The following is a 19,662-nucleotide window of genomic DNA, read 5'->3' as shown; positions in this document are numbered from 1 at the left end:
GGTAGTTTCTAGTCGCAGTAATGCCAAATTTTGAAACTTAGCATTCTCAGCTTGCCAGTTTAGGCTTGCTTCAATAGATGAAATCTGTTTAGAAGTACTAGAAGAGTCTCTTGCCAGAGGGGTTTTTATTTTCCAAACATGATTTTCATTTTCTTGTATTTTTTCAAAATCACAAAGAGGAGAAAAACTATCTGCATAATTTGAGCTGGAAGGGTCAAATATTAAACAGTTGTTTTGTACTTTGGAATTGGAATCATCATCTTTATCATCCCATCCAGTGGAAATGATAGGAGAAGATTGTGGGACTGATTTGGGAGAAGTACCATAAGTCACATAATAATCACACTTCCTGAACTTTCTCCTAAGAGATCAACTGTAGGATCTCCATCCTGGTATCTCTGGTGCAAGGATTGTGAAGAAGATTTTTTCTTTGGTGCTTTCTTCTTCTTTATTTCCATTTCATCATCAGTTTGAAGGCAAGAATCACAGTTGCAGCAGTCAAACCAATTATGGCCATCTATGGTTTTCTGTTCATAAACAGGTTGGCCTAGTTTGTTAAAGGCAAGAATTGGAACCTTTTCGAGCATTCCTTGGAAATGAGTTGGAAAAATATCTCTGGTCTGATTTTCCTGACTGGAGGGTAGGAAATCAACTTGGACCTGACCATTTGTCAAGCTCTAACACTGGTTGGCTTTGAGCTTGTAAATTCTCATAATTTGTAACCCAAGTGGAGGGTATTAATTCAATCTGTCTTTCCCTGCATATTTGTCTGGGGACATAATGGCAAACTGGCTGAGAATTGTTATCAACTTTAATGAACAAAGCAGTGTTGTCTGTTTCAGGGGTCAAAGGTGTAACAATATCGATTGCATGGTTTTGTAAATGATAGACCATTTGGTAGTGGAGAGTGGCTACTGAAGAGGTCTCAATTTGTTTAGTTCCAGTTATTTGTAACTAAACTTTGAATGCTGAACTCAGATTGGGGTCTTTTATAGGGATATTGAAATTTAGGAAGAAGGTAACAAAGATGGTGCCTGCATTTAAGGTTGTTTGAATGGTGCCTATACAAGCATGTTGGTATTCAAGAAATCTTGTATCTAACAAAGCAATTCTTGTTACTGCTTCCATCCTTTTTCTGCCATGAAAGGTTAAGGCCAATTTTATGGCTCCAAAATGGATATGGGTATATCCTTCTTTTAACCATAAAGGGAAAAGATGTTTTGGTAGGTTTATTGTAACATATTGTTCAGACTGGGTGGCTGGGATATGATGTTGATCAAAAGAAGAGGCTTGGACATACTCTTTTATGGACTCAGGGTTTTTCTTTCCACAAAGTTTCTTAATCCTTTTAGTCCAGTTTAAGCTTGATTTATCATAAACATGATAAGGATTGATCAATTGAGATTGAGTTTTAGAAAATTTCTCAGGAGTATAGGTCATTTCAAAAAGATGTTCTTGTTTTGAAAACATAGGTTCAGAGGTGGATGAACGAGGAGTATCTAGACTTACTTCTGAAGAAATATCTCCTGCCATGAGTTCGAAAATATCTTGCTTGTTAACTGTAATTTTGGTTTTGGTTTGAAAGGCCAACTTTCTTTTACCCCATGTTAAAGGTATGATCTCCGCTTTTAGGCCATTCCTCAGCCTCTCAGAGTTCCTGTTATTAACATGTAACTCAAGAAAGTTTTTAGCAGTGGAATAAAGTCACTGAAATTAACCTTTAAGTTATATTTTGTGTTCTGATACGAGAGATCGTAGACCAGCTACGCAGACGTAGAGCATACTAATCTGAATATTTCTTACAGATTAACCAGTTAATGTGGTTTTGATGCTAGCGAAATGTGGTATGCGCTGATATTATTGAAATGAGGAATTGATTGTTTTGATGTTAGGCGTTAGTGGTATGCACTAATGTTCATTAAATGAGGTTTTGATTGTCTCGTATCGTCATCGCAATATGATTTATTGCTCCTACACACATTTTCCAAATTCGTAGGTGTCAATCTAATTGCCTAAAAGTATAGGCATCAAACGATGTGCGGAGCACGTGCCCCGCTAGGATTATTTGATTATTTAACTTTTTTTGATGATTTCTAAATATTTGTAGCTGTTTTTTTTTTTAAAAAGGTATGATTTTCAATAAATTACTTTAAATGAAAGGAAAAATTAAATATGGATTTCTGTTACTATCAAAATACCTAAAACTTTCCATTATTACTCATATTTATGTTTCCTTTTTATTCCGAACTTTTTTTTTTTTTTTAAATACCCAATTGTACTTTTCGGTTTTTCAAGAACCAAAATGGATTTGAATTTGATTTTTAAAAAACCGAAATGGTCTCGGATTTGGTTTTCGAAAAACCGAATAGCAGAGCCTCGATTCTCTAAGCATTTTTTTGTATTCTCTCTTTCATCGTTCACACAACATATTTCGATATTCTCTCTCTTCATCGTTCACACAACATATTTCGATATTCTCTCTCTTTACCTCCGATTTATGTTTCGATAGTACTTTCCGTGTCATGTCAATCCATGTAAGCTCCCTTGTAATGGTTTTTGGGGGTGGCTTTGGTGGAGTCGGCGGGCTTGGAGGCCTGTGCATGTGCCCATCCAATCCATGGTAACCTAGAACTAGTGAACCATGGAGGCTAGAATGGATCTTATTGACGCCATTAGAAGAAAACTTGGTAGAATTGGGGTCTTCTTTCCATAAACAAAACATGAGACAGAGCTTCACGTATGCAACGGAAGCAAATTAAAACTAGATTTCTCCATGATGGGCAGAAACGCTAGCATATTTAGGGTTTCTCCCTCTCCTTGTCAGAAAACGATTAGGACAACTTTTCAGAGGAACGCGGTTATCTGTGATGTTTTTGGCTTCGCTGCTTGTTAATTTTTCTGATATGAACTTTGCCGTTAATGTGACAGGAGAGCCGGGTTTTTTTTTTTGTTTTTTTTGTTTTTAATTTACAATGTAGAGCTGAATCATTTGGAGATAATTAGCAAAAACCAGACAAAACTAACTGGTGGATGTTGGGTTTTGGAGAGAGAAAGAAACTAGTTAGGCATGTTTGGGTTTTGAACGATTAATCTTGAGAGAGACTTTTAGTTGGGCAAGTGAGTTTCGAACATTCTTGAGAAAGAGAGACCCCATGATCTAGAAACTAAAAGGGCAAAGCATAGAGAGAGAATCATTGAGGAGAGAGCAGTAGAGAAAGAATACGATTCGAGCACAACGGATCATTAAAACCAGAGATGTGAGCTGCTCTTTTAAAAACCAAAACCCTAAATTCAAGAATGAAACAAGAGAGAATGCCAAAATTTGAGTGTGACACGTAGATAATTCAGCCCTTGTCGGTTTTTCAAAAACCCAATTTGGACCCATTTTAATTTTTGAAAAATAAAAAAATAGGCAATTCCGTTATTTTTTTTTAATCATTATGCAATCCAAATAAAAAAAGTGATATATGAGTAAGAATGGAAATTTTTAAATATTTTGATAATAAAAGAAAATAAAACAAATATTTACTTAATTTTTCCTAAATGAAATGAAAGCAAAGCTATGTACAAAACTTCTAATCAATTTATTTCCTATAACATTGTAATAATAACAAAAAGTTGCAGTTTCTATAAGGTTGCAACCTTAAACAATCCAATTAAGGTGCACTTTAAAATTTTATTATAATATATAATTTTATTGTAAAAAATACTTAGTATTATCTTAAAATCTATTTTCATACCTAATTAAAAAAATTTAAATTTAAAAAATGTTTAAAATCAAGTAGATCTATAAATATATGAAAATCTTGAAAATTGACTGTCTAGATAATATATTGCAAAATGTATTATTTTCGAGACTCAAAAACTTTTTTTTTTATATTCATGACATTGAGATGATCGATTAGAGGGTTTTTTAAACATTAAAATAATATTTCTGATAGATTTTTGAGGTGCATATGTGATTCTACATTTCAAAGTTGCAATTTTATATAAATTTTCCCGTAACAAAATATACTAGATTTAATTCCACTGAAAAGATGAATTATCCGTGATGACCAATACATCGGAGCAGGCCCTTATAAATGATAATTGAATAGGTATGGTTATCAAGTAATCAAACTCTCGAACATATGCATGCCTATATCTCATATCTTTGTAGGCTTTACAATGTATAATATTTACAAAGCAGCTGGAGTGCAGAAACAGGGCGCCCTAAGAACCATTACTGATCTATCGAAGCCGCCCACCACTCTCAAATTGAGAGAAAGAGAAGAGAGAGAGAGCTTTTCGTTCTGAAAGTTTTTATGACTCATCGCCATCATGGTTCAAAACAAGCATCAGAAATCCAAACCGAAAAAACAGCCAAAAGTAAGTCCTCTTTTTATTAAGTTGTATGTGTGTATATATAGCTACTTGTACTTTTTTCTTGGCGTTAATTGCCTGCAATTTTGTTATCTTTCCAAGTATCTTCACATCCCTTACAGAAAGGGTCATACTTCTCGAGAGGTAATTGCGATGCATTTTGTAAATTGAATTAATTGGGTTATACTCCTCTTACTTCTGAACCCTGTTTAGCTATACCCCACTTTGACTCAGCCGAGGCACGAGGCCGTGGTCGACACCGAGGCCTGAGCCTAAAAATTGCTTTTGAATTCAGTGTTGATTTGGTTAACAATGGTAACTATCAATCTCACAAGAAAGAAAGAGTTAACTGACATAATGTCCATGGTTTATATGTTTGAAATAATGAATGCTAGTTGCAATTATTCATGACCATGACTTATGTCCTAAGAGTAATTAGAAGTGCTTTCTCTGTCTATCATGGGATCTGAACTTCCCTAAAATAGGAATAAAATTATTGAGATTTGCGTTAGAATATTTGAAAGGCGGTTTATCAGTTGCAGAATTGCGTTTTATACAAACTATAGGTACTTGCGGGAATTATGGGGATATCCAAGTTGGTTGGTTGTGAACATGGCATCTGAAGTATCACTCTTATTTCAACGGGAATCCTCCAAATCTGAAGATGGATTTAAGGATTCTCCTTCCTTACTCTTGAATTGAGAAAGAATTTTTGAAAATTCAAGGGATAGTTAGAATAAATTTAGAGAACTTTTACAAGATTTTAAATAGAAAGAGAAGTTCACAGGCAAGTGATTCAAATCATGTGTCTTAATCGGTAGCTTTCTGGTGCGTCGAGAAGTAAAAGGAATTTTTTTTTTCAATCATTGGTGAGGATGACTATGGGGCTGTGGCAGAATACTACCTGTCACTGACTTGAGTTTGTGCTCTTTCTATGGAGATCAGAAACGTTAAGAGAAGTTGAGTGCAGCAGTTTTCTGAAAATAAATTTCAATGCACATAGGTTTTAATTGGATCTTTCATGAAATGACCAATTATATTGGGGTGGATTGTCATGTCATATGGCCAATATGTAAAAGGTACACTCAAAACTCCTTTTTTTTCTTTGAAAATACAACAAGCACTTTACATGAAGAGTGATTACCTTATTGATAATTTGATCTTGAAAGAGTGGGCAAAGTCAGTTTAGCCTGTGAGCCAGCTTGATCGCTTAATCAACTCGGGGGGAAGCATTATTGAAACTCATTCAGTGTATATATTTTTTGTTTTGGGCAATTGTTTTCCTTCTACTTTTACATTTCCTTCCACAGCCTTAACTGAACAGGATATGTATGTCTAGTTTCATATAACGAGCTAATTGTTTCTCTCTTGAACTGATTTTACAAATAATTTGTCCACGCTGTTTGTGATTGTTAGGATTACTTGTTGGCTAGAGGTGGTACGAGCAGAGCAGAGGGGAGAATGTTCAAATTTTCTCCCTCTCCTTTTGCAATTTAACTGTATGAAAGTGCAAGTCCAGTCTATCCTGTCTTGAATTTTGTCTCTATTGTAAAAATATGAGAGGGTTTCTCATCCATGCATGATATAATTGATCTACGATTTCATGGTATTGACATTTGTTTGTTAGAATGGAGATAATGGGAGATGTCTGAAAATTGCGGCTGCACAATGGAAACACTCACTTATTTGTTAATATCCCACGAAATACAAATGATTTTGAGATGAAATTTTTTAGTACACAATCTAGACTCAAAGGCCTATTAATCGATATTTCACTAAAATCTGATGTAGCATCATCAAGAAGGAGCACACCTAAGTTCCCTATTTTTTGCTGCCTGCGAAACAATCATCATCATCATTTTAGCCTTTTCTCAATTAATTGGGGTTGGTTATATGAATCCCGATTATCCATTTTGCTCTATTAAAGGCCATATCTTCAGTGAGGCCATAAGTCCCCATATCCCTGCAAAACAAATACAAAAAATAACCCCAAGTTTTAGAGCGAGAAACTGACATAGCATGCTGTTGGGCAGTATGAAATCTTTCTGAAGTTTCAAGCCCACATAGAAGGAGGTTCAAGGCAGATTCTATGTCGACGTAAGGTACTATCCAGGGGTTACACTGTCCTTATGCTCATAAAGTGGGTTCACCGCAACAATAGATGACTTTTAGGAAGTCCCTTTTCCTTCTTTATTTGTCTTGGATACAAAAGACAACTAGTACCTTCTTGCTTCTCCCAAGACAAGTAGTACCTTCTTTATTTGTCTTGGATACAAAAGACAAGTAGTACCTTCTTGCTTCATGCCAGTGACGCTTGGCCAACATAACCTACCTGCCTCTCATTATACTAGCAATCATTGACTCTTTCGAATGGGATAACCAGTTCTGGATCAGCCACTTTGGCAGGGATCTTTTCTTGTTTTGAGGACCAAAATGTGAAGGAGCTCAAGTGCTTGTGTGTTGGGAGTTGAGTTTGCCTTTGATTTCACCAATAGGAGCTTTTAGAGGTGGGAGCAGACTTATGTGCAAAATTCCACTTTTATATATATCGAACAGAAGAATAGTTCTCGCTCTCAAAGGTGGGAGGAGGAAGTCTCTACTGTATAAGCTATAATAAATGAAAAGTGGAAATTCCTACCAAAATGCCCTAAAAAGTCTTTCATCCTAGTGGGAGTAGCACCATTGTTGTTTATATACTTATCTTGGAATTCAAACGGTGTGTTATGTCCTACGTCTGGCAGTGGGAGCTGCTTCCCTCTGTGAAACCTGCTTATTAACGACACAATGCTTACGTGCACTTCAAAAGGGGCAATAACTACTCTGATGGGGGCAGAATTATTTGCTATTTGTGTAGAACCAAATGGAGTCATACTGAGCACTCCCACCTCTAAGACCGTGACTTTGTACTTGTAACCCCGATTTGGGCGAATGCCCACTCGTGGGAAAGCTATCGGCAGATCTACAGTGTTAACACCATCTGGGGTAGTTTTCCCTATAAGAAAAGCACAAGGAGGCCTCTAAAGACCATAAAAAATTTTCATTGTTCGCTGTGAGAAAAAAAAACAAATAACACATAATACCTAGTATCTCTAGGGTGGCTGCTGGTCCGAACCATTCCACAATTAGTTGCAAACCAAGCAAATGAAAGGCGCATTTAACATAAGGAAACAGGTGTATGTTGATGGATCTCAATTCTTTGTTACTCAGACTTTCACTGAGGGCTTGCACTTATCTAGTTTTTGACCATTCAGAAAATCAATGGTCCTTTTATATGTTTATGTATGGCTCAATTGGAGTTTATTGATTTTGATCTTCTGTTGCTTTTGAGAGCATATCATGTGTGAGACATTTTAAAGTCTTACATTAAAGGTGTAAATTTTCAATAGTTGTCGGTGTAACAGGTTGTTAAAAATCAGTTATGTCAATTACAACTTAATTGTTAAAAATCAGTTATGTCAATTACAACTTAATTAGTCAGCATAAATGTTTTATTACTTTGTACATTAGTCTACTACTTTCTATGCATTGGAAAAAGAAGACCATTCTTCATGTATAGAGAATATGTATCCACATTTAATTGTACTGGTTATTTTTATATGATTATGTTGGTTTGGACCACTTACAGTAATTGTTTCGTGGGCAGGTCGTGAAGCATGGCAAACACACTGATCTTACTCATTTCAAATCTCAGCTAGATGCACTTGGTCTGAAGATTATTCAAGTGACTTCTGATGGGAATTGTTTATTTCGGTATGTTTTTGTGAGATGTTTGTTGCGTACTTAACACCGATAAAGAAATCGAACAAGATGTTTGTGGTACTTTGTCTAATTGACAAGGTTGACTTCCTTTGACTGAGGACTCCCTTCTCCACGTTGTCAGAGCTCTTGCAGATCAATTAGAAGGCAATGAAGAAGAGCATCACAAGTATCGAGTTTTGGTGGTTGACCACATAACTGTATGGACTGTATCTCAATATTTTTTTTGAATGTTAAACTTAAGACTGTTATGTCATTTTTTTGATAACTCTTGCTGTATGCTCATTGGGATGGGAAATCAGAGTTAATTGATACGTTTTAGTTTTAATGGTCTTTTGAGTTCCTATTGTATGTTGTCCTCTTGAGTAGAATGTCGGACTAGAATTCTTGTAACCAACCCCAAATAGTTGGGAAAAGGCTATGATGATGATGATGATGATTGTATGTTGCCCTCTTGCAATTGCTGCCATGTAATGATTAGCCACCAAATTTTTCTTGTTTATTTTTTTCCACAGTTGTTGAATAATATTGGAGAAAGAAAATGCTAAGATGCATTTGGGATGCAAAAATTAGGATTTATTCTGAAAAGGAATGTGGTCATGGAGGATAAAATGACCCCTGTGAAGAGAGGACTCCCTCCCTACTCTATCCTGAGCCACGGTGGCACCATGCATTTAGCTTCTCTAAGCACATCATTGTAAGACATTGAGAACTCCTCTCTGACATTATTTGATATCTATTGATTTTTTGCCTACAATTCCATCTAGCAAGGTTGATTGAACTACCCTCTACAACTTCCATTTTACCTTTGCATCAATGGAGCACAAGTGCCTACCAGCTGTGCAAGGCTCCTAAGGCTTCTGCCATAACCATCTTTAGTAAAACCCTGTACCACGTACATGCTTGGATTCCCAAAGAATTTCCATTACATTTAAGCTTGAACATCTTAGAGGGTTCTCCAACAGCTGATGAAAATATTTTGATGAGTCAGGGTCAATAGAATCATGGAGTCCATGTTGCAATGTGTCTGTAGTAACTTGTACATAGGCTTTAAAAGACCATTTCAACAGTCTTTTTCAGATGTCCCAACCCTTTTCATTCAATGTTTTGAACCCGAACTTTCCCTTGGACTCATCAGGTCCCTAAGGCGAGTAGGCTCTGAGTTCTGAGTCATCTCGCCAAGTCTTATCGTTTGGAACTCACATATTTCTCAAAAATATTCACTATTCTTTTTAAGACTTGGGCAGACTCACATAAAATCAGTACAGACTTGGACGTATTTGTATAAGACATGGATCAATTTGGTGAGTTTCATCATTTTCTTTAGTGGGGAGAGCTTGGGGTTGTTTTGGAATTGGCACCTTGCCAGTTTTAGTTGATTTGGGCAAATCGGAGTCCAACTAGCCAACTTATTAGATTCCTTTTAGGGGAGAATGGCCTGGTCATTAAGCTTGATTGGAAAAAAGTTTATGACTCTGTTGATTGAAGTCTCCTTGACGAGATTCAATCTCGTATGGGATTCAGAAGTAATGGAGATCCTAGGTCATGGGATGCAGCTCTAAACTCTATTTCTCTGTCCTTATCAACAGCTCCCTGCTGGGCTTCTTCTCTACATTTAGAGACCTTGACAGGGAGACCCTCTCTCCCCTTTTTCTTTCAACCTTATTGGGGTACTTTTCACCAAATCCATTATCAGACTCTTTGATCGTGGAACCCTCAAGGGTTTCCAAACCGCCCCTTTTAGACCCATCCTTACCCACCTCCTCTATGCCGATGACACCCTTGTTTTCTTAGATGCCGAGACCCCCCAGGTTGATAGTCTCTAGATCTTCCTTAAGTGTTTTGAAGCGGCCATTGACATGACGGTTAATCTCTCTAAGACCAAAATGTTAGGTATTAGGGTTAACAACGCTGACATTACCTTCCTTGCCCAGTGTCTTAGGTTCGATGTTGATTCCCTCCCCTCTACATACTTGGGCCTTCCTCTTTTTTGGGTGAGTCAGTGGGGAGAGGGCCCCTACCCTGGTAAGAATTGAGCCTAGGATGTAGCATTTCAAATCATCAAGCGGTAACCAATTAAGCATGTGCCTTCCTCTTTGTTTAGGGAAACTCAGGAAACAACTATGGGACAACCTAATAGAAAAATTCACTTGGAAGTTTGCTAGTTGGGATTCGTATAGGGATAGAATCATCCTCACTAATGCCACCCTCGCCAACATCCCCATTTATCAGATGTCCATTTTCAAAATCCTTGTCTCAGTGGTTAATCGCCTAGAGAAATTCATGAGAGACTTTCTTTGGTGTGGTACCTCTGAAGACTTCAAATTCCATCTAGTTTCTTGGGAAATGATCTACTACCCTAAAACATTTGGTGTCATGCTCTTCTTGGTAAATGTTGATTGCATTTCACTTACCCCCACCCTCTCCTTTGGAAATCCATTGTCCTAGCTAAATATGGACTCGATGACAATGGATGGTTACCCCGTTCCCCTATCTTTTGAGCTTATGTAGCATGGAAATCTGTCTCCTCTACAAAATCCTATTTCCTCGACCAAACTAGATTCAAATTTGGAAATGGCCACAAAATAAGATTCTGGAAAGATCTTTGGTTAGGAGACCAACCTTTCTACCACATTTTCCTCCCTCTGTTTCTCCTTGCATCTGATCAAGATGTCCTCATTACCCAATACATTGAGCGTAGAGGTAGCTCTCTCACCTGGACTCCCATTTTTAAAAGGAACCTCCTTGACCCTGACTGTCATGTCCTAAGCTCCCTCCTTCAGCTCCTAAATCCTATTTCCCCACCATTCCCACCCCCCCCCGCCCCCTCTTCCCCCTCCCCTTCCCCTTTCCACGGAGGATTCTTTAATTTGGGCTCCAAACCTTTGGCAGCTTCTTTATATGCTTGCCTCCTCCCTAACTTAAATCCTTTCCCTCTCCTAAACAAAATATGTTCCATGCCAATTCCTCCTAAGGTCCAGGCCTTCCTGTGGACTCTTTGCCAATGAAAGGTTCTTACTTTGGACCAACTCCAGAAGAGGGGCTTCTCCCCTCCTAACTGTTGCATTCTATGCTTTCAAGATGAGGACAATATACCTCATCTCTTCATCCATTGGCCCTTTCCACTACCCTTTGGTCCAATATCCTTCAACACTTTGACCTGCTTTGGGCTACTCCTCAAGACAGCCCTGACCTTTTTCGAGCTTTCTTTTCGCCACCTTTCCCCGCTAATGCCACAAAGCTTTGGCGTATAGCTTTTACAACTGTGCTTTGGATGGTTTGGCTTGAGAGAAATGCAAGTACCTTTAGAGGAATAGCAAAATCTCTCCCCTTTATCGAAAAATCTCTAATTTCTCTATTCTCCGTTTGGGTCTCTATTATCCCTCCCTTCTCTAGTATTCCAGTTTCGTTTTTATGTGGTAGTTGGCTTATTTCAATTTACAAACCTATGTTCCTTGTATTAAAGTCTTTTGGAGTAAGCCCCCTGAGGGTACCCTCACGCTTAATGCGGACGGTTCATCCTTTGGTGACCCTGGCCTCTCAAGTTATGGTGGTACCCTCGCTAATTTGGAAGGCATTTTCTGCACCTTTTCGGGCCCCTTAGGAGTTATAGATTCCACCCTTTGCAGAAACAAGGGCCTTGTTGGAAGGACTCAAGAAATGCGCACCACATGCCACAAAATTCTCAGCTGTTCAAATAGAGTGTAATCACTAAGTGTGATTAGATGGGCCTCCAAGCAAACATCTCCACCATGGAGACTGACTTCCCTCTTCAGTTATATCCATTTTCTATGCATTAACCTCCCTCAAGTAACTTTCAAGCATATCTTAAGGGCTGCAAACTCAAACGCAGACAGCCTTGCTAAGGAAGGAGTTCACAATTCCTTTCCTGCCATCCACTTTTTCAACCAAGTACGCTAGTTCTTCTCTTGCCCAATCCTCTTTCTATTATCTCACCCTCTTTCGCCTTCTCTCCTCTTGTTTTCTCTCCTCTATCTTGCTCCCCTTCTCATCTTCTCGAATCTTCGTATTCCACAAAAAAAAGGAAAAAAGGAGGTGGGAAGAAAAAAAAAAAGAAGAAGAAGAAACTGAAGTTTTTTAAAAAATAAAACAGAAGAGAAAAAAAAAGAAAAGAAAGAAAAACAAATTCATATGCTTTTATTTCTGCTGTTGACAGCCTTTGCTTCTATACTCACTTTTTTCCCTCTTCTGACTTCTCCTCTTCTCCTCCCCCACTCTTTCTCCTTTATCATCAATCCCTCTGCTCTTTAACCTCTCTCTCGCTCTCTCTCTGTCTCTCTCTCTATTCTCCTCGCGCCTTAACCTCGCACTCTCTCTTGCTTTACCTGCTCTTTACTCTCCTGAACCCTCTATTCTTATACTTCCTTCCATCTCTCTTATTTATCCTCTATCCACCTTTTGTCTTAAGTTTTTCTCTTTCCACCACCCTCTGCTCTCTATTCTTGACACTAGTCTCACTCTTTCAGAAAACCCCCACCCTTCTTTTCTCACTCTAACTCTCCCTTCATTATTGTTCTCCCTTCTAGTTTCCATCACATCTTGGCACCTTGGGTTTCTTTCTAGCCCATCTCACATTGTAGTAGAGGTCAGAGGGACAGTTCGTGTCATATACTCTCTTCTTTCTACTTGCCCCTGTTAGCATGGGTTGAAGGGGCAACTCACGCGCATCTTTTGGCGACAGAATACAATCCAACTTGGTGATGTCTGTCCCGGTAGCAGGGATCTCCTACTGGCCTCTGGCAACATGGGTCGAAGGAGCAGCCCGCACTCATATTTTGGTGACTGTTTACAATCCAACTAGGTGGACATACTTTGCGGATATTCAAGATCAGTGCCTTCCATATTTTGTTGACAATTTTAGGTTTTGAGCTTTTGGTGAATATGTATTTTATTTCTTCCTCTCTAGTTTTGCCTCTTCTCTACCTTCTCTCTTGTATTCTGAGCACCCATCTTGTGGGTTGCCAATTTTTACCACTTCAGTGGCAATGTAACTACAATTTCTTTATACAAGTCAAATAGTCGCAAAAAAAAAAAAAAAATAGCCAAGTTATTAGACATTATTCTCATGTGACAATAACGAGGACTAGTGACCCAATGGGTCAAGTGAGTGACTCTATCTTTGCCCATGACTCCTTGAATATGTTGAGGAAGTAATCCTAGATCTTGTTTTTAGAGGGATAATAGATGAGGAAGAACAAACGCTTCCTTACACTGAGATGTCGTCTTGACTTCTCTTGACCTTCATTTAATGCTTCTGAGTTTCTTTGTAATTTTATTTTAGTAATAAAATTTTCCCTTTATGATAAGAAAATGGGATGAAAGGGTGATCCTACGAGATGGTTCAGAATTAACCAGGTGAGCATTGAGCCCTCACCATCATCCCCACTTAGTATCTCTAAGGAAAGATTAAATTGAACTCCACACTCTCGTTATGGCTTATGTTAGGGAATGATTTGTTTTTCATGGCAAGACAAGAAAATATCTTAACTTCTAAACCTTTGGATCCATTTTATCCCTTGCAAACAGCTGACTCCCATCTATGCCTTGATCTACACACTCCTAATTCTTTAGGAGCTAGAGCTAGTTGAACCCTTAGTTACCCAGAGCAGGAATGTGAATGGGAATGGGAGCAAGAGCCATAGAACTATATTGTTCTTCAAATGGTTGAAGGTGGTTGTGTGTAGAGAAGGGCTAACAGCTGTAACACACACATTTTACGGAAATATAACTTCTAATAAATTAATTCAATTCATGAATATTACTTTTTAAATATAAAAAGATTTGTATGATATTTCTTATTTATGGTTGCTTCCTTTCCATATGAGGATAGTTTGGGACTAAGTTTTTCTGTTCTTTAAGAAGGCACAAATAAATTTTTTTTCGTAAGTGTGTTTCCTGACAAATTTATAACTGCCATATAATTTCTCTTTGCCAATGTTTTATTGATAGGAAGCGGCTTTGTAGGCTCCCGTCATTGTCTATTACTTTCCTCGTATCTCCATGATTGGCCTTCCATTTCCATCAAGCTATCCCTTTTTTTATAAGTATTTCTTGGTTATTTGTCATACAAGAGGCGATCTATACAAGGGATAGGTAATGGACAAAGATAACAGGGCTCTAATGACGTCTTTTTTTTATTGATTATTAGATGAGAAAAGCTTGAGATGCTGCTAATTCACACAACAATGTTTGGGGAAAAAGAATAAACTCTTGGGAAAAGTGGAACATCGACCATTTCATTTCCATCTCATATGTTTTATATTGGTAGAATTTACTAAAGCTGCCTTAGGACTTTTTCAATGTATGCCTAATTGCTTATATGGGCTGCACACAAATATGGCCTAAAAAGATAGTACGTAACTGTACGTAATGGACATATATGATCTCATGTGTCATGTCTGTTTGCACTCCTCAAGTTGATTCATGAATGTCATGAATGCTCAACTTGCTAATAAGTTCTCATAAGCTTCCTCATTGAACTCCTTAGAAATGTCAGTGAGTTATTTAGATGTTCTTATTTTCGAAATGGAGATAATCTTTGAAGTTATTTTATGTAATAGTTAACTCCAATTTGTTTAATGCGCTTGTGGAATATTAGGGTGGTTGCTATGTGGCTCGTAGCTTGAGTGTCACAATACAGAGAGATAGGATCCTAAAGAGGAAAGTTGATGTAAGAAAATAGAGAAAAGAGGGAAAAAAACAATTCGATAACCATCAAAATCATCAGATTTGAGTGGACCTGGCTTTTCTTGCACAAACAAGACACCCGTAAAACCTAGATAGGGTTTGTTGTTTCTATTCACATCCTGTTTTTACTGTTCACACCCTAAATGTGTTAGAAACCCTAACGGCCCAAGCCCTTTTATAATATTATAACAAAAAAGACTAAAAGTATCCAACTTAAGTTAAAACATTGTAAAAGTACCCCATAAGTCCCTTCACTTGAAAAGAGAATTTGAAATGACTCTTTTACCCCTAGTAAAACTAGTAATTGATAAGTATTTTGACCACTTTTCTAAATATCTCCTAAAATCTCAAAAATATTATAAAAAATCCTAGAATCCTTAAAATAACTTAAAAACGCTAAAAATGAGCTCTAAAACTAAAACAAAAACATACATCCTTTGAAATTGAGTCAAAATTAAATATAAAAATAATTTTTCCCTCCATCACCCACATTTGGCTGGAGAAAACCCGTCCTCAAGTTTTAAAATGTGCTAAGATGAAATTTGCATTAGTCTCGCGACCTTCTTCAATCCGATTATTGTAAACAAAATCCTGGAAATTGTGGTTTATCAAAACACATTGATTGTGCATTGGAACCAAGTCTTTGCAATCAGTTGATATATCCATAAACACTTTCGAGACCCCTCGAGGTAAGGGTTATTATATGTCGATAAAATAACCATGATATGTATACTTGTTTTAGTCACATTAACTAGCTGATATTGCATGAATACAACCCTTAGATGCCGGGATCTTCTAGGGGGGAGGGGGTGGCTTTTGCTCGGGAACCTTTGATCTCACTTCATAACACAAGATCTTGATTCCAAGTGATTCCTCGATATTTGGGATCTTGATTCAGGAATCAGGGAACTCAATCCCATGTAATGGGATCTAGATCCCTATGCTCAAAATCAATGTTCCATGATTAAGCGGAAGTCTGATTTACTAACTTGGAATCGAGTATCCTCTTCTTTGGGATCAAGTTTCACCGCTACATTTTTTGATTTGTATATAATGGAGTGTGGATCTCCAATTTTATTAACTTATAAACTTTTTGAATATCATGATTTTCTATATATTTTGTAATTCACAACTTTACACCTTGTAAATTGTGACTTGTATCTAGTTTCAAAGAAAGGCAACAAGAGTTAGGAGAGAGAAGTAGTTGGATGGAAACAAATTTAGCATGCTGCAGTTCTAGTGAGGAATGAGGTCGTAATCAATATTCTCAACTTCCTTGGGCCTAGTTCATTAGGTCCTGTCCACCTCCTTAAGGAGTTCCATCGCTTGAGTGTTGGTCAACCAAATCAAGCCGCTCATGAGTTACCTTATGGGTGATGGGATAACTTGTATACTTGGGAAATGTGAGGTCTCTTTTGTGTATATCTCATTAAGCCCCTAGCAATCCTAGAAGGAGGAGAGTTATTGGGAATTATACATGGCAATGTCTTTCGATTTTTCTTGTTGTTCAATGGAATTTGCTCCCTAATTATAATGCAGTGGATAACTGAACTTTAGGAACCTCAATCCCAAACTCAGTGACGCACAATCCCATTAAGTAAGGAATTCACCCCTTTGTAGATATGAAACATGCTCCCAAATAGTCAGGGATTCCGATCCCTATACCTGAGCATGTACAGGACTCATTCCCCCGACCACCGATCTTTGATCCTACCTCGCTCCACGGGCTCACTTCCTATCCCAGAGCTTTTGTCGCTCCTGTTCCCGTTAACTATGATAACCATTAAACTTGCTGAAATTGCCTTGGTTTAGCCCTAGAACAAACCAAGGGAGCATCTTCAAAATGATCATCTCCAACCCCTAGTTGACTAACCAAGTCAACAACTTCCTCTTCTAAAACTTCTTCATCTTCATCTTAACGATTGTCACCTTCTTTGTTTACTCCCGGTACTTGATAAAAAATTGGATTACTACCTTATTCATTTGAAAACTCATCAAAGCTTTGTGGAGAGTCCCAATCGATGACTTGCTGATTTTGGAGGCAAATAGTTGAGAAATCTTCGGGGTTTAACCAATCTGCCTCGTTTACTACTCAGGGTGTAATCATGCTGTGGCGGATCACCAAAGCCTCCCCATGGTTTCTAAATGTAAGTTCTAGGCCTTCTTCATCAACTAGGTCATCATCAAGGTTTAAAAAGCTAGGCGGTAGCACCAGGTCGACTGCCTAGAACATCAGGCACCCTGTAGTACAAATTATGTAGATATATACCTATATGTGTTGTCCATATATTTGTGTCAAATTTGTAATTTACTGCATTTTAAAATATTTTATAATATGTTTTTATAAACAAACATATGACATGTTGAGAATAAACTTGTTCAAAATTTCAAAATTCAAACCAAACATCATCATCATCATTTTAGCCTTTTCTCATTTAATTGGGGTCGGTTACATGGATTCTGATTCCCCATTCTGCTCTATTAAAGGCCATATCCTCAGTGAGGCCATAATTGCCCATATCTTTTCGGACCACTTCCAACCACGTCCTTTCGGGACTGCCCCTTGCCCTTTTCAATCCTTCCACTTAAACTAACTCGCACCTCCTAACAAATACTATACTTGGTCGGTGTCATTCATGGCCAGCTCACCTAAATCTACTTTATCTCATTTAACGCCTATTGGTGCCACGGCTAAATTCTCTCGAATAAACTCATTTCGAATTCTATTCGAATTCTATTCGAATTCTATTCGAATTCTATTCTTGTCTTGCCACTCATCCATCTCAACATCCTCATATCTGCATCTATGGCTATATATTTTTTTGTCCGTCCAACATTCCTCCCCATAGAACAAAGATGGTCTCATCGCTGTCTTATAAAGCTTGCCCTTCAGCCTCATTGGTATGTGGCGATCACATAAAATTCCTGTTGCACATCTCCACTTTTCCCTTCTAGCTCTAATTCTGTGTGCAACATCTTCGTCGATCTTTTCATTTCCTTGGATTAGCGATCCAAGATATCAAAAGTGTGGTCTTTTTTGTACTTCTTGACCGTCAATGTTAACTGCTTCCTCGTCTCTATTCTTATTATTACTAAACTTGCACTCCATTTCTCTGTCTTGTTCGAACTAATTTTAAAACCTTTGGGTTCTAGAGAATCCCTCCAAAGTTCTTTGTATTGATGCCGTGTCAGGTCTCAGGAATCAAAATAATGTCATCTGCGAACAACATGCACCACGATACCTCATCCTGTAGGTGCCTAGTTAAGTCGTCTATAATTAAGATAAAGAGGTACGGGCTCAATGCTGACCCTTGATGTAGACCTATTGTCATTGAAAACTCACTCTTCTAACCACTAGTTATTCATACACTAGTTAGTGCTCCATCGTACATATCTCTCACCAAGTCAATGTAGCATTTCTTTTCTGCCAGTTGCCAAATCAAATGTTGAGTTACTTTATCATAAGCTTTCTCTAGATCAATAAAGACCATAGGGAGGTTTTTTCCTTTCACCTTAAACGTCTCAATTAGTTACCTAAGTAGGAAAATAGCCTCCGTTGTTGACCTTCTAGGCATAAAACCAAATTGGTTTTCAGATACACTTGTTTCATGCCTTAGTCGTTGCTCAATGACTCTCTCTCAGAGCTTCATAGTATGGCTCATAAACTTGATCCCTCGATAATTTGCACAATTCTGTATGTCTCATTTGTTCTTGTAAATAGGTACCACAATACTTTTCCTTAGACTGACATTTTCTTTGTTCTCGACACCTTGTTGAATAGCCCCGTTAGCCAAGCAATGCCAATTTCCCCCATGCACTTTCAAACCTCTTTCGAATACCATCTGGTCCTAAAGCCTTTCCTATCTTGATCCTTTTCAAAGCTTCTTTCACTTTCGACATCTTAATCCTACGAATGTATCTATGATCTCTGTCATCACTTGTACCAACAGCCCCTTCTACCATTATGTTCCCATTGTGTTCATCATTTAATAATTTTTTAAAATAGACTCTTCACCTTTTGTTAACCTTGTCATCCTTCATCATAACCCTTTGATCCTCACTCTTAATGCATTTAATATGGTTTAGATCCCTACGCTTTTTTTCTCTTATTTTTACTAATTTGAAGATATCTTTTTCACCTTCTCTTGTCCCCAATTTATTGTATATATTATCATATGCCTTAAGTTTAGCTTTACTTACTATTTGTTAAGCATTTTTCTTAGCATTTTTATGTTCTTCTAAGTTTTGATCGTTTCTATTGCATTGCCAAGTTTTATAACATGATTGTTTTTCGTTAATGACCTTCTGGACCTCATCATTCCATCACCAAGTTTCCTTATTGAGGTTTCTTTTCCATCTAGATTCTCCTAAAACTTCTTTTGCCTATTTCTTGATACATTTAACCATCACATTCCATATTACATTGACATCATGTTCAGAGTTCTATTTTCCTTCTTCAACTAATTTATCCTTAAATAAGTCTATTTTATCATTTTTTAAATCCCACCACCTAGTTCTTGGATGCCCATTACTTTCACCCCTTCTCCTCCATGCCTTTATGCAGACGTTCAAGACCACGAGCCTATGTTGGGTTGTCAAACTCTCTCCTGGGATAACCTTGCAGTCTTTACATGATGGTCGATCTATTTTCTAAACTATGAAGAGGTCTATCTGGTTTTTTTGTGTTCTACTTTTATAGGTTATTAAATGTTCATCTCGCTTTTTAAAGTAAGTGTTTGCTATTGCTAAGTTGTAGGCCTAACAAAATCCATAATAGTCTCGCCCATCTCATTTCTTTTCCTAAACCCATATCCCTCATGTACCCTTTCATATCCT

General features: G+C 37.6%; 1 protein-coding gene across 4 annotated transcripts in view; it reads left to right on the top strand.

Annotated features, from left to right (window-relative positions):
- The first annotated feature begins 4,060 nt into the window (after window positions 1-4,060).
- LOC18440302 (SEC-C motif-containing protein / OTU-like cysteine protease family protein) overlaps window positions 4,061-19,662 on the top strand; it is a 44,924-nt gene continuing 29,322 nt past the window's right edge. For all 4 annotated transcript variants that reach the window (XR_016047104.1, XR_016047105.1, XM_011627306.3 and 1 more), the window contains exons 1-3: window positions 4,061-4,368; window positions 8,006-8,112; window positions 8,243-8,318. Coding sequence is in view for 2 of the 4 variants with exons in the window: in XM_011627306.3 (XP_011625608.1) it covers window positions 4,321-4,368; window positions 8,006-8,112; window positions 8,243-8,318 (231 nt within the window). In the remaining 2 variants the exon portion in view is untranslated. The remainder of the gene's footprint in view (window positions 4,369-8,005; window positions 8,113-8,242; window positions 8,319-19,662) is intronic.

The sequence above is a fragment of the Amborella trichopoda genome, chromosome 13 (assembly GCF_054954075.1).
Source record: "Amborella trichopoda isolate Santa Cruz 75 chromosome 13, AtrichopodaSantaCruz75HAP2 v2.0, whole genome shotgun sequence".
Taxonomy (NCBI): Eukaryota; Viridiplantae; Streptophyta; class Magnoliopsida; order Amborellales; family Amborellaceae; genus Amborella; species Amborella trichopoda.
This window is presented reverse-complemented; position numbering and strand designations above follow the sequence as displayed.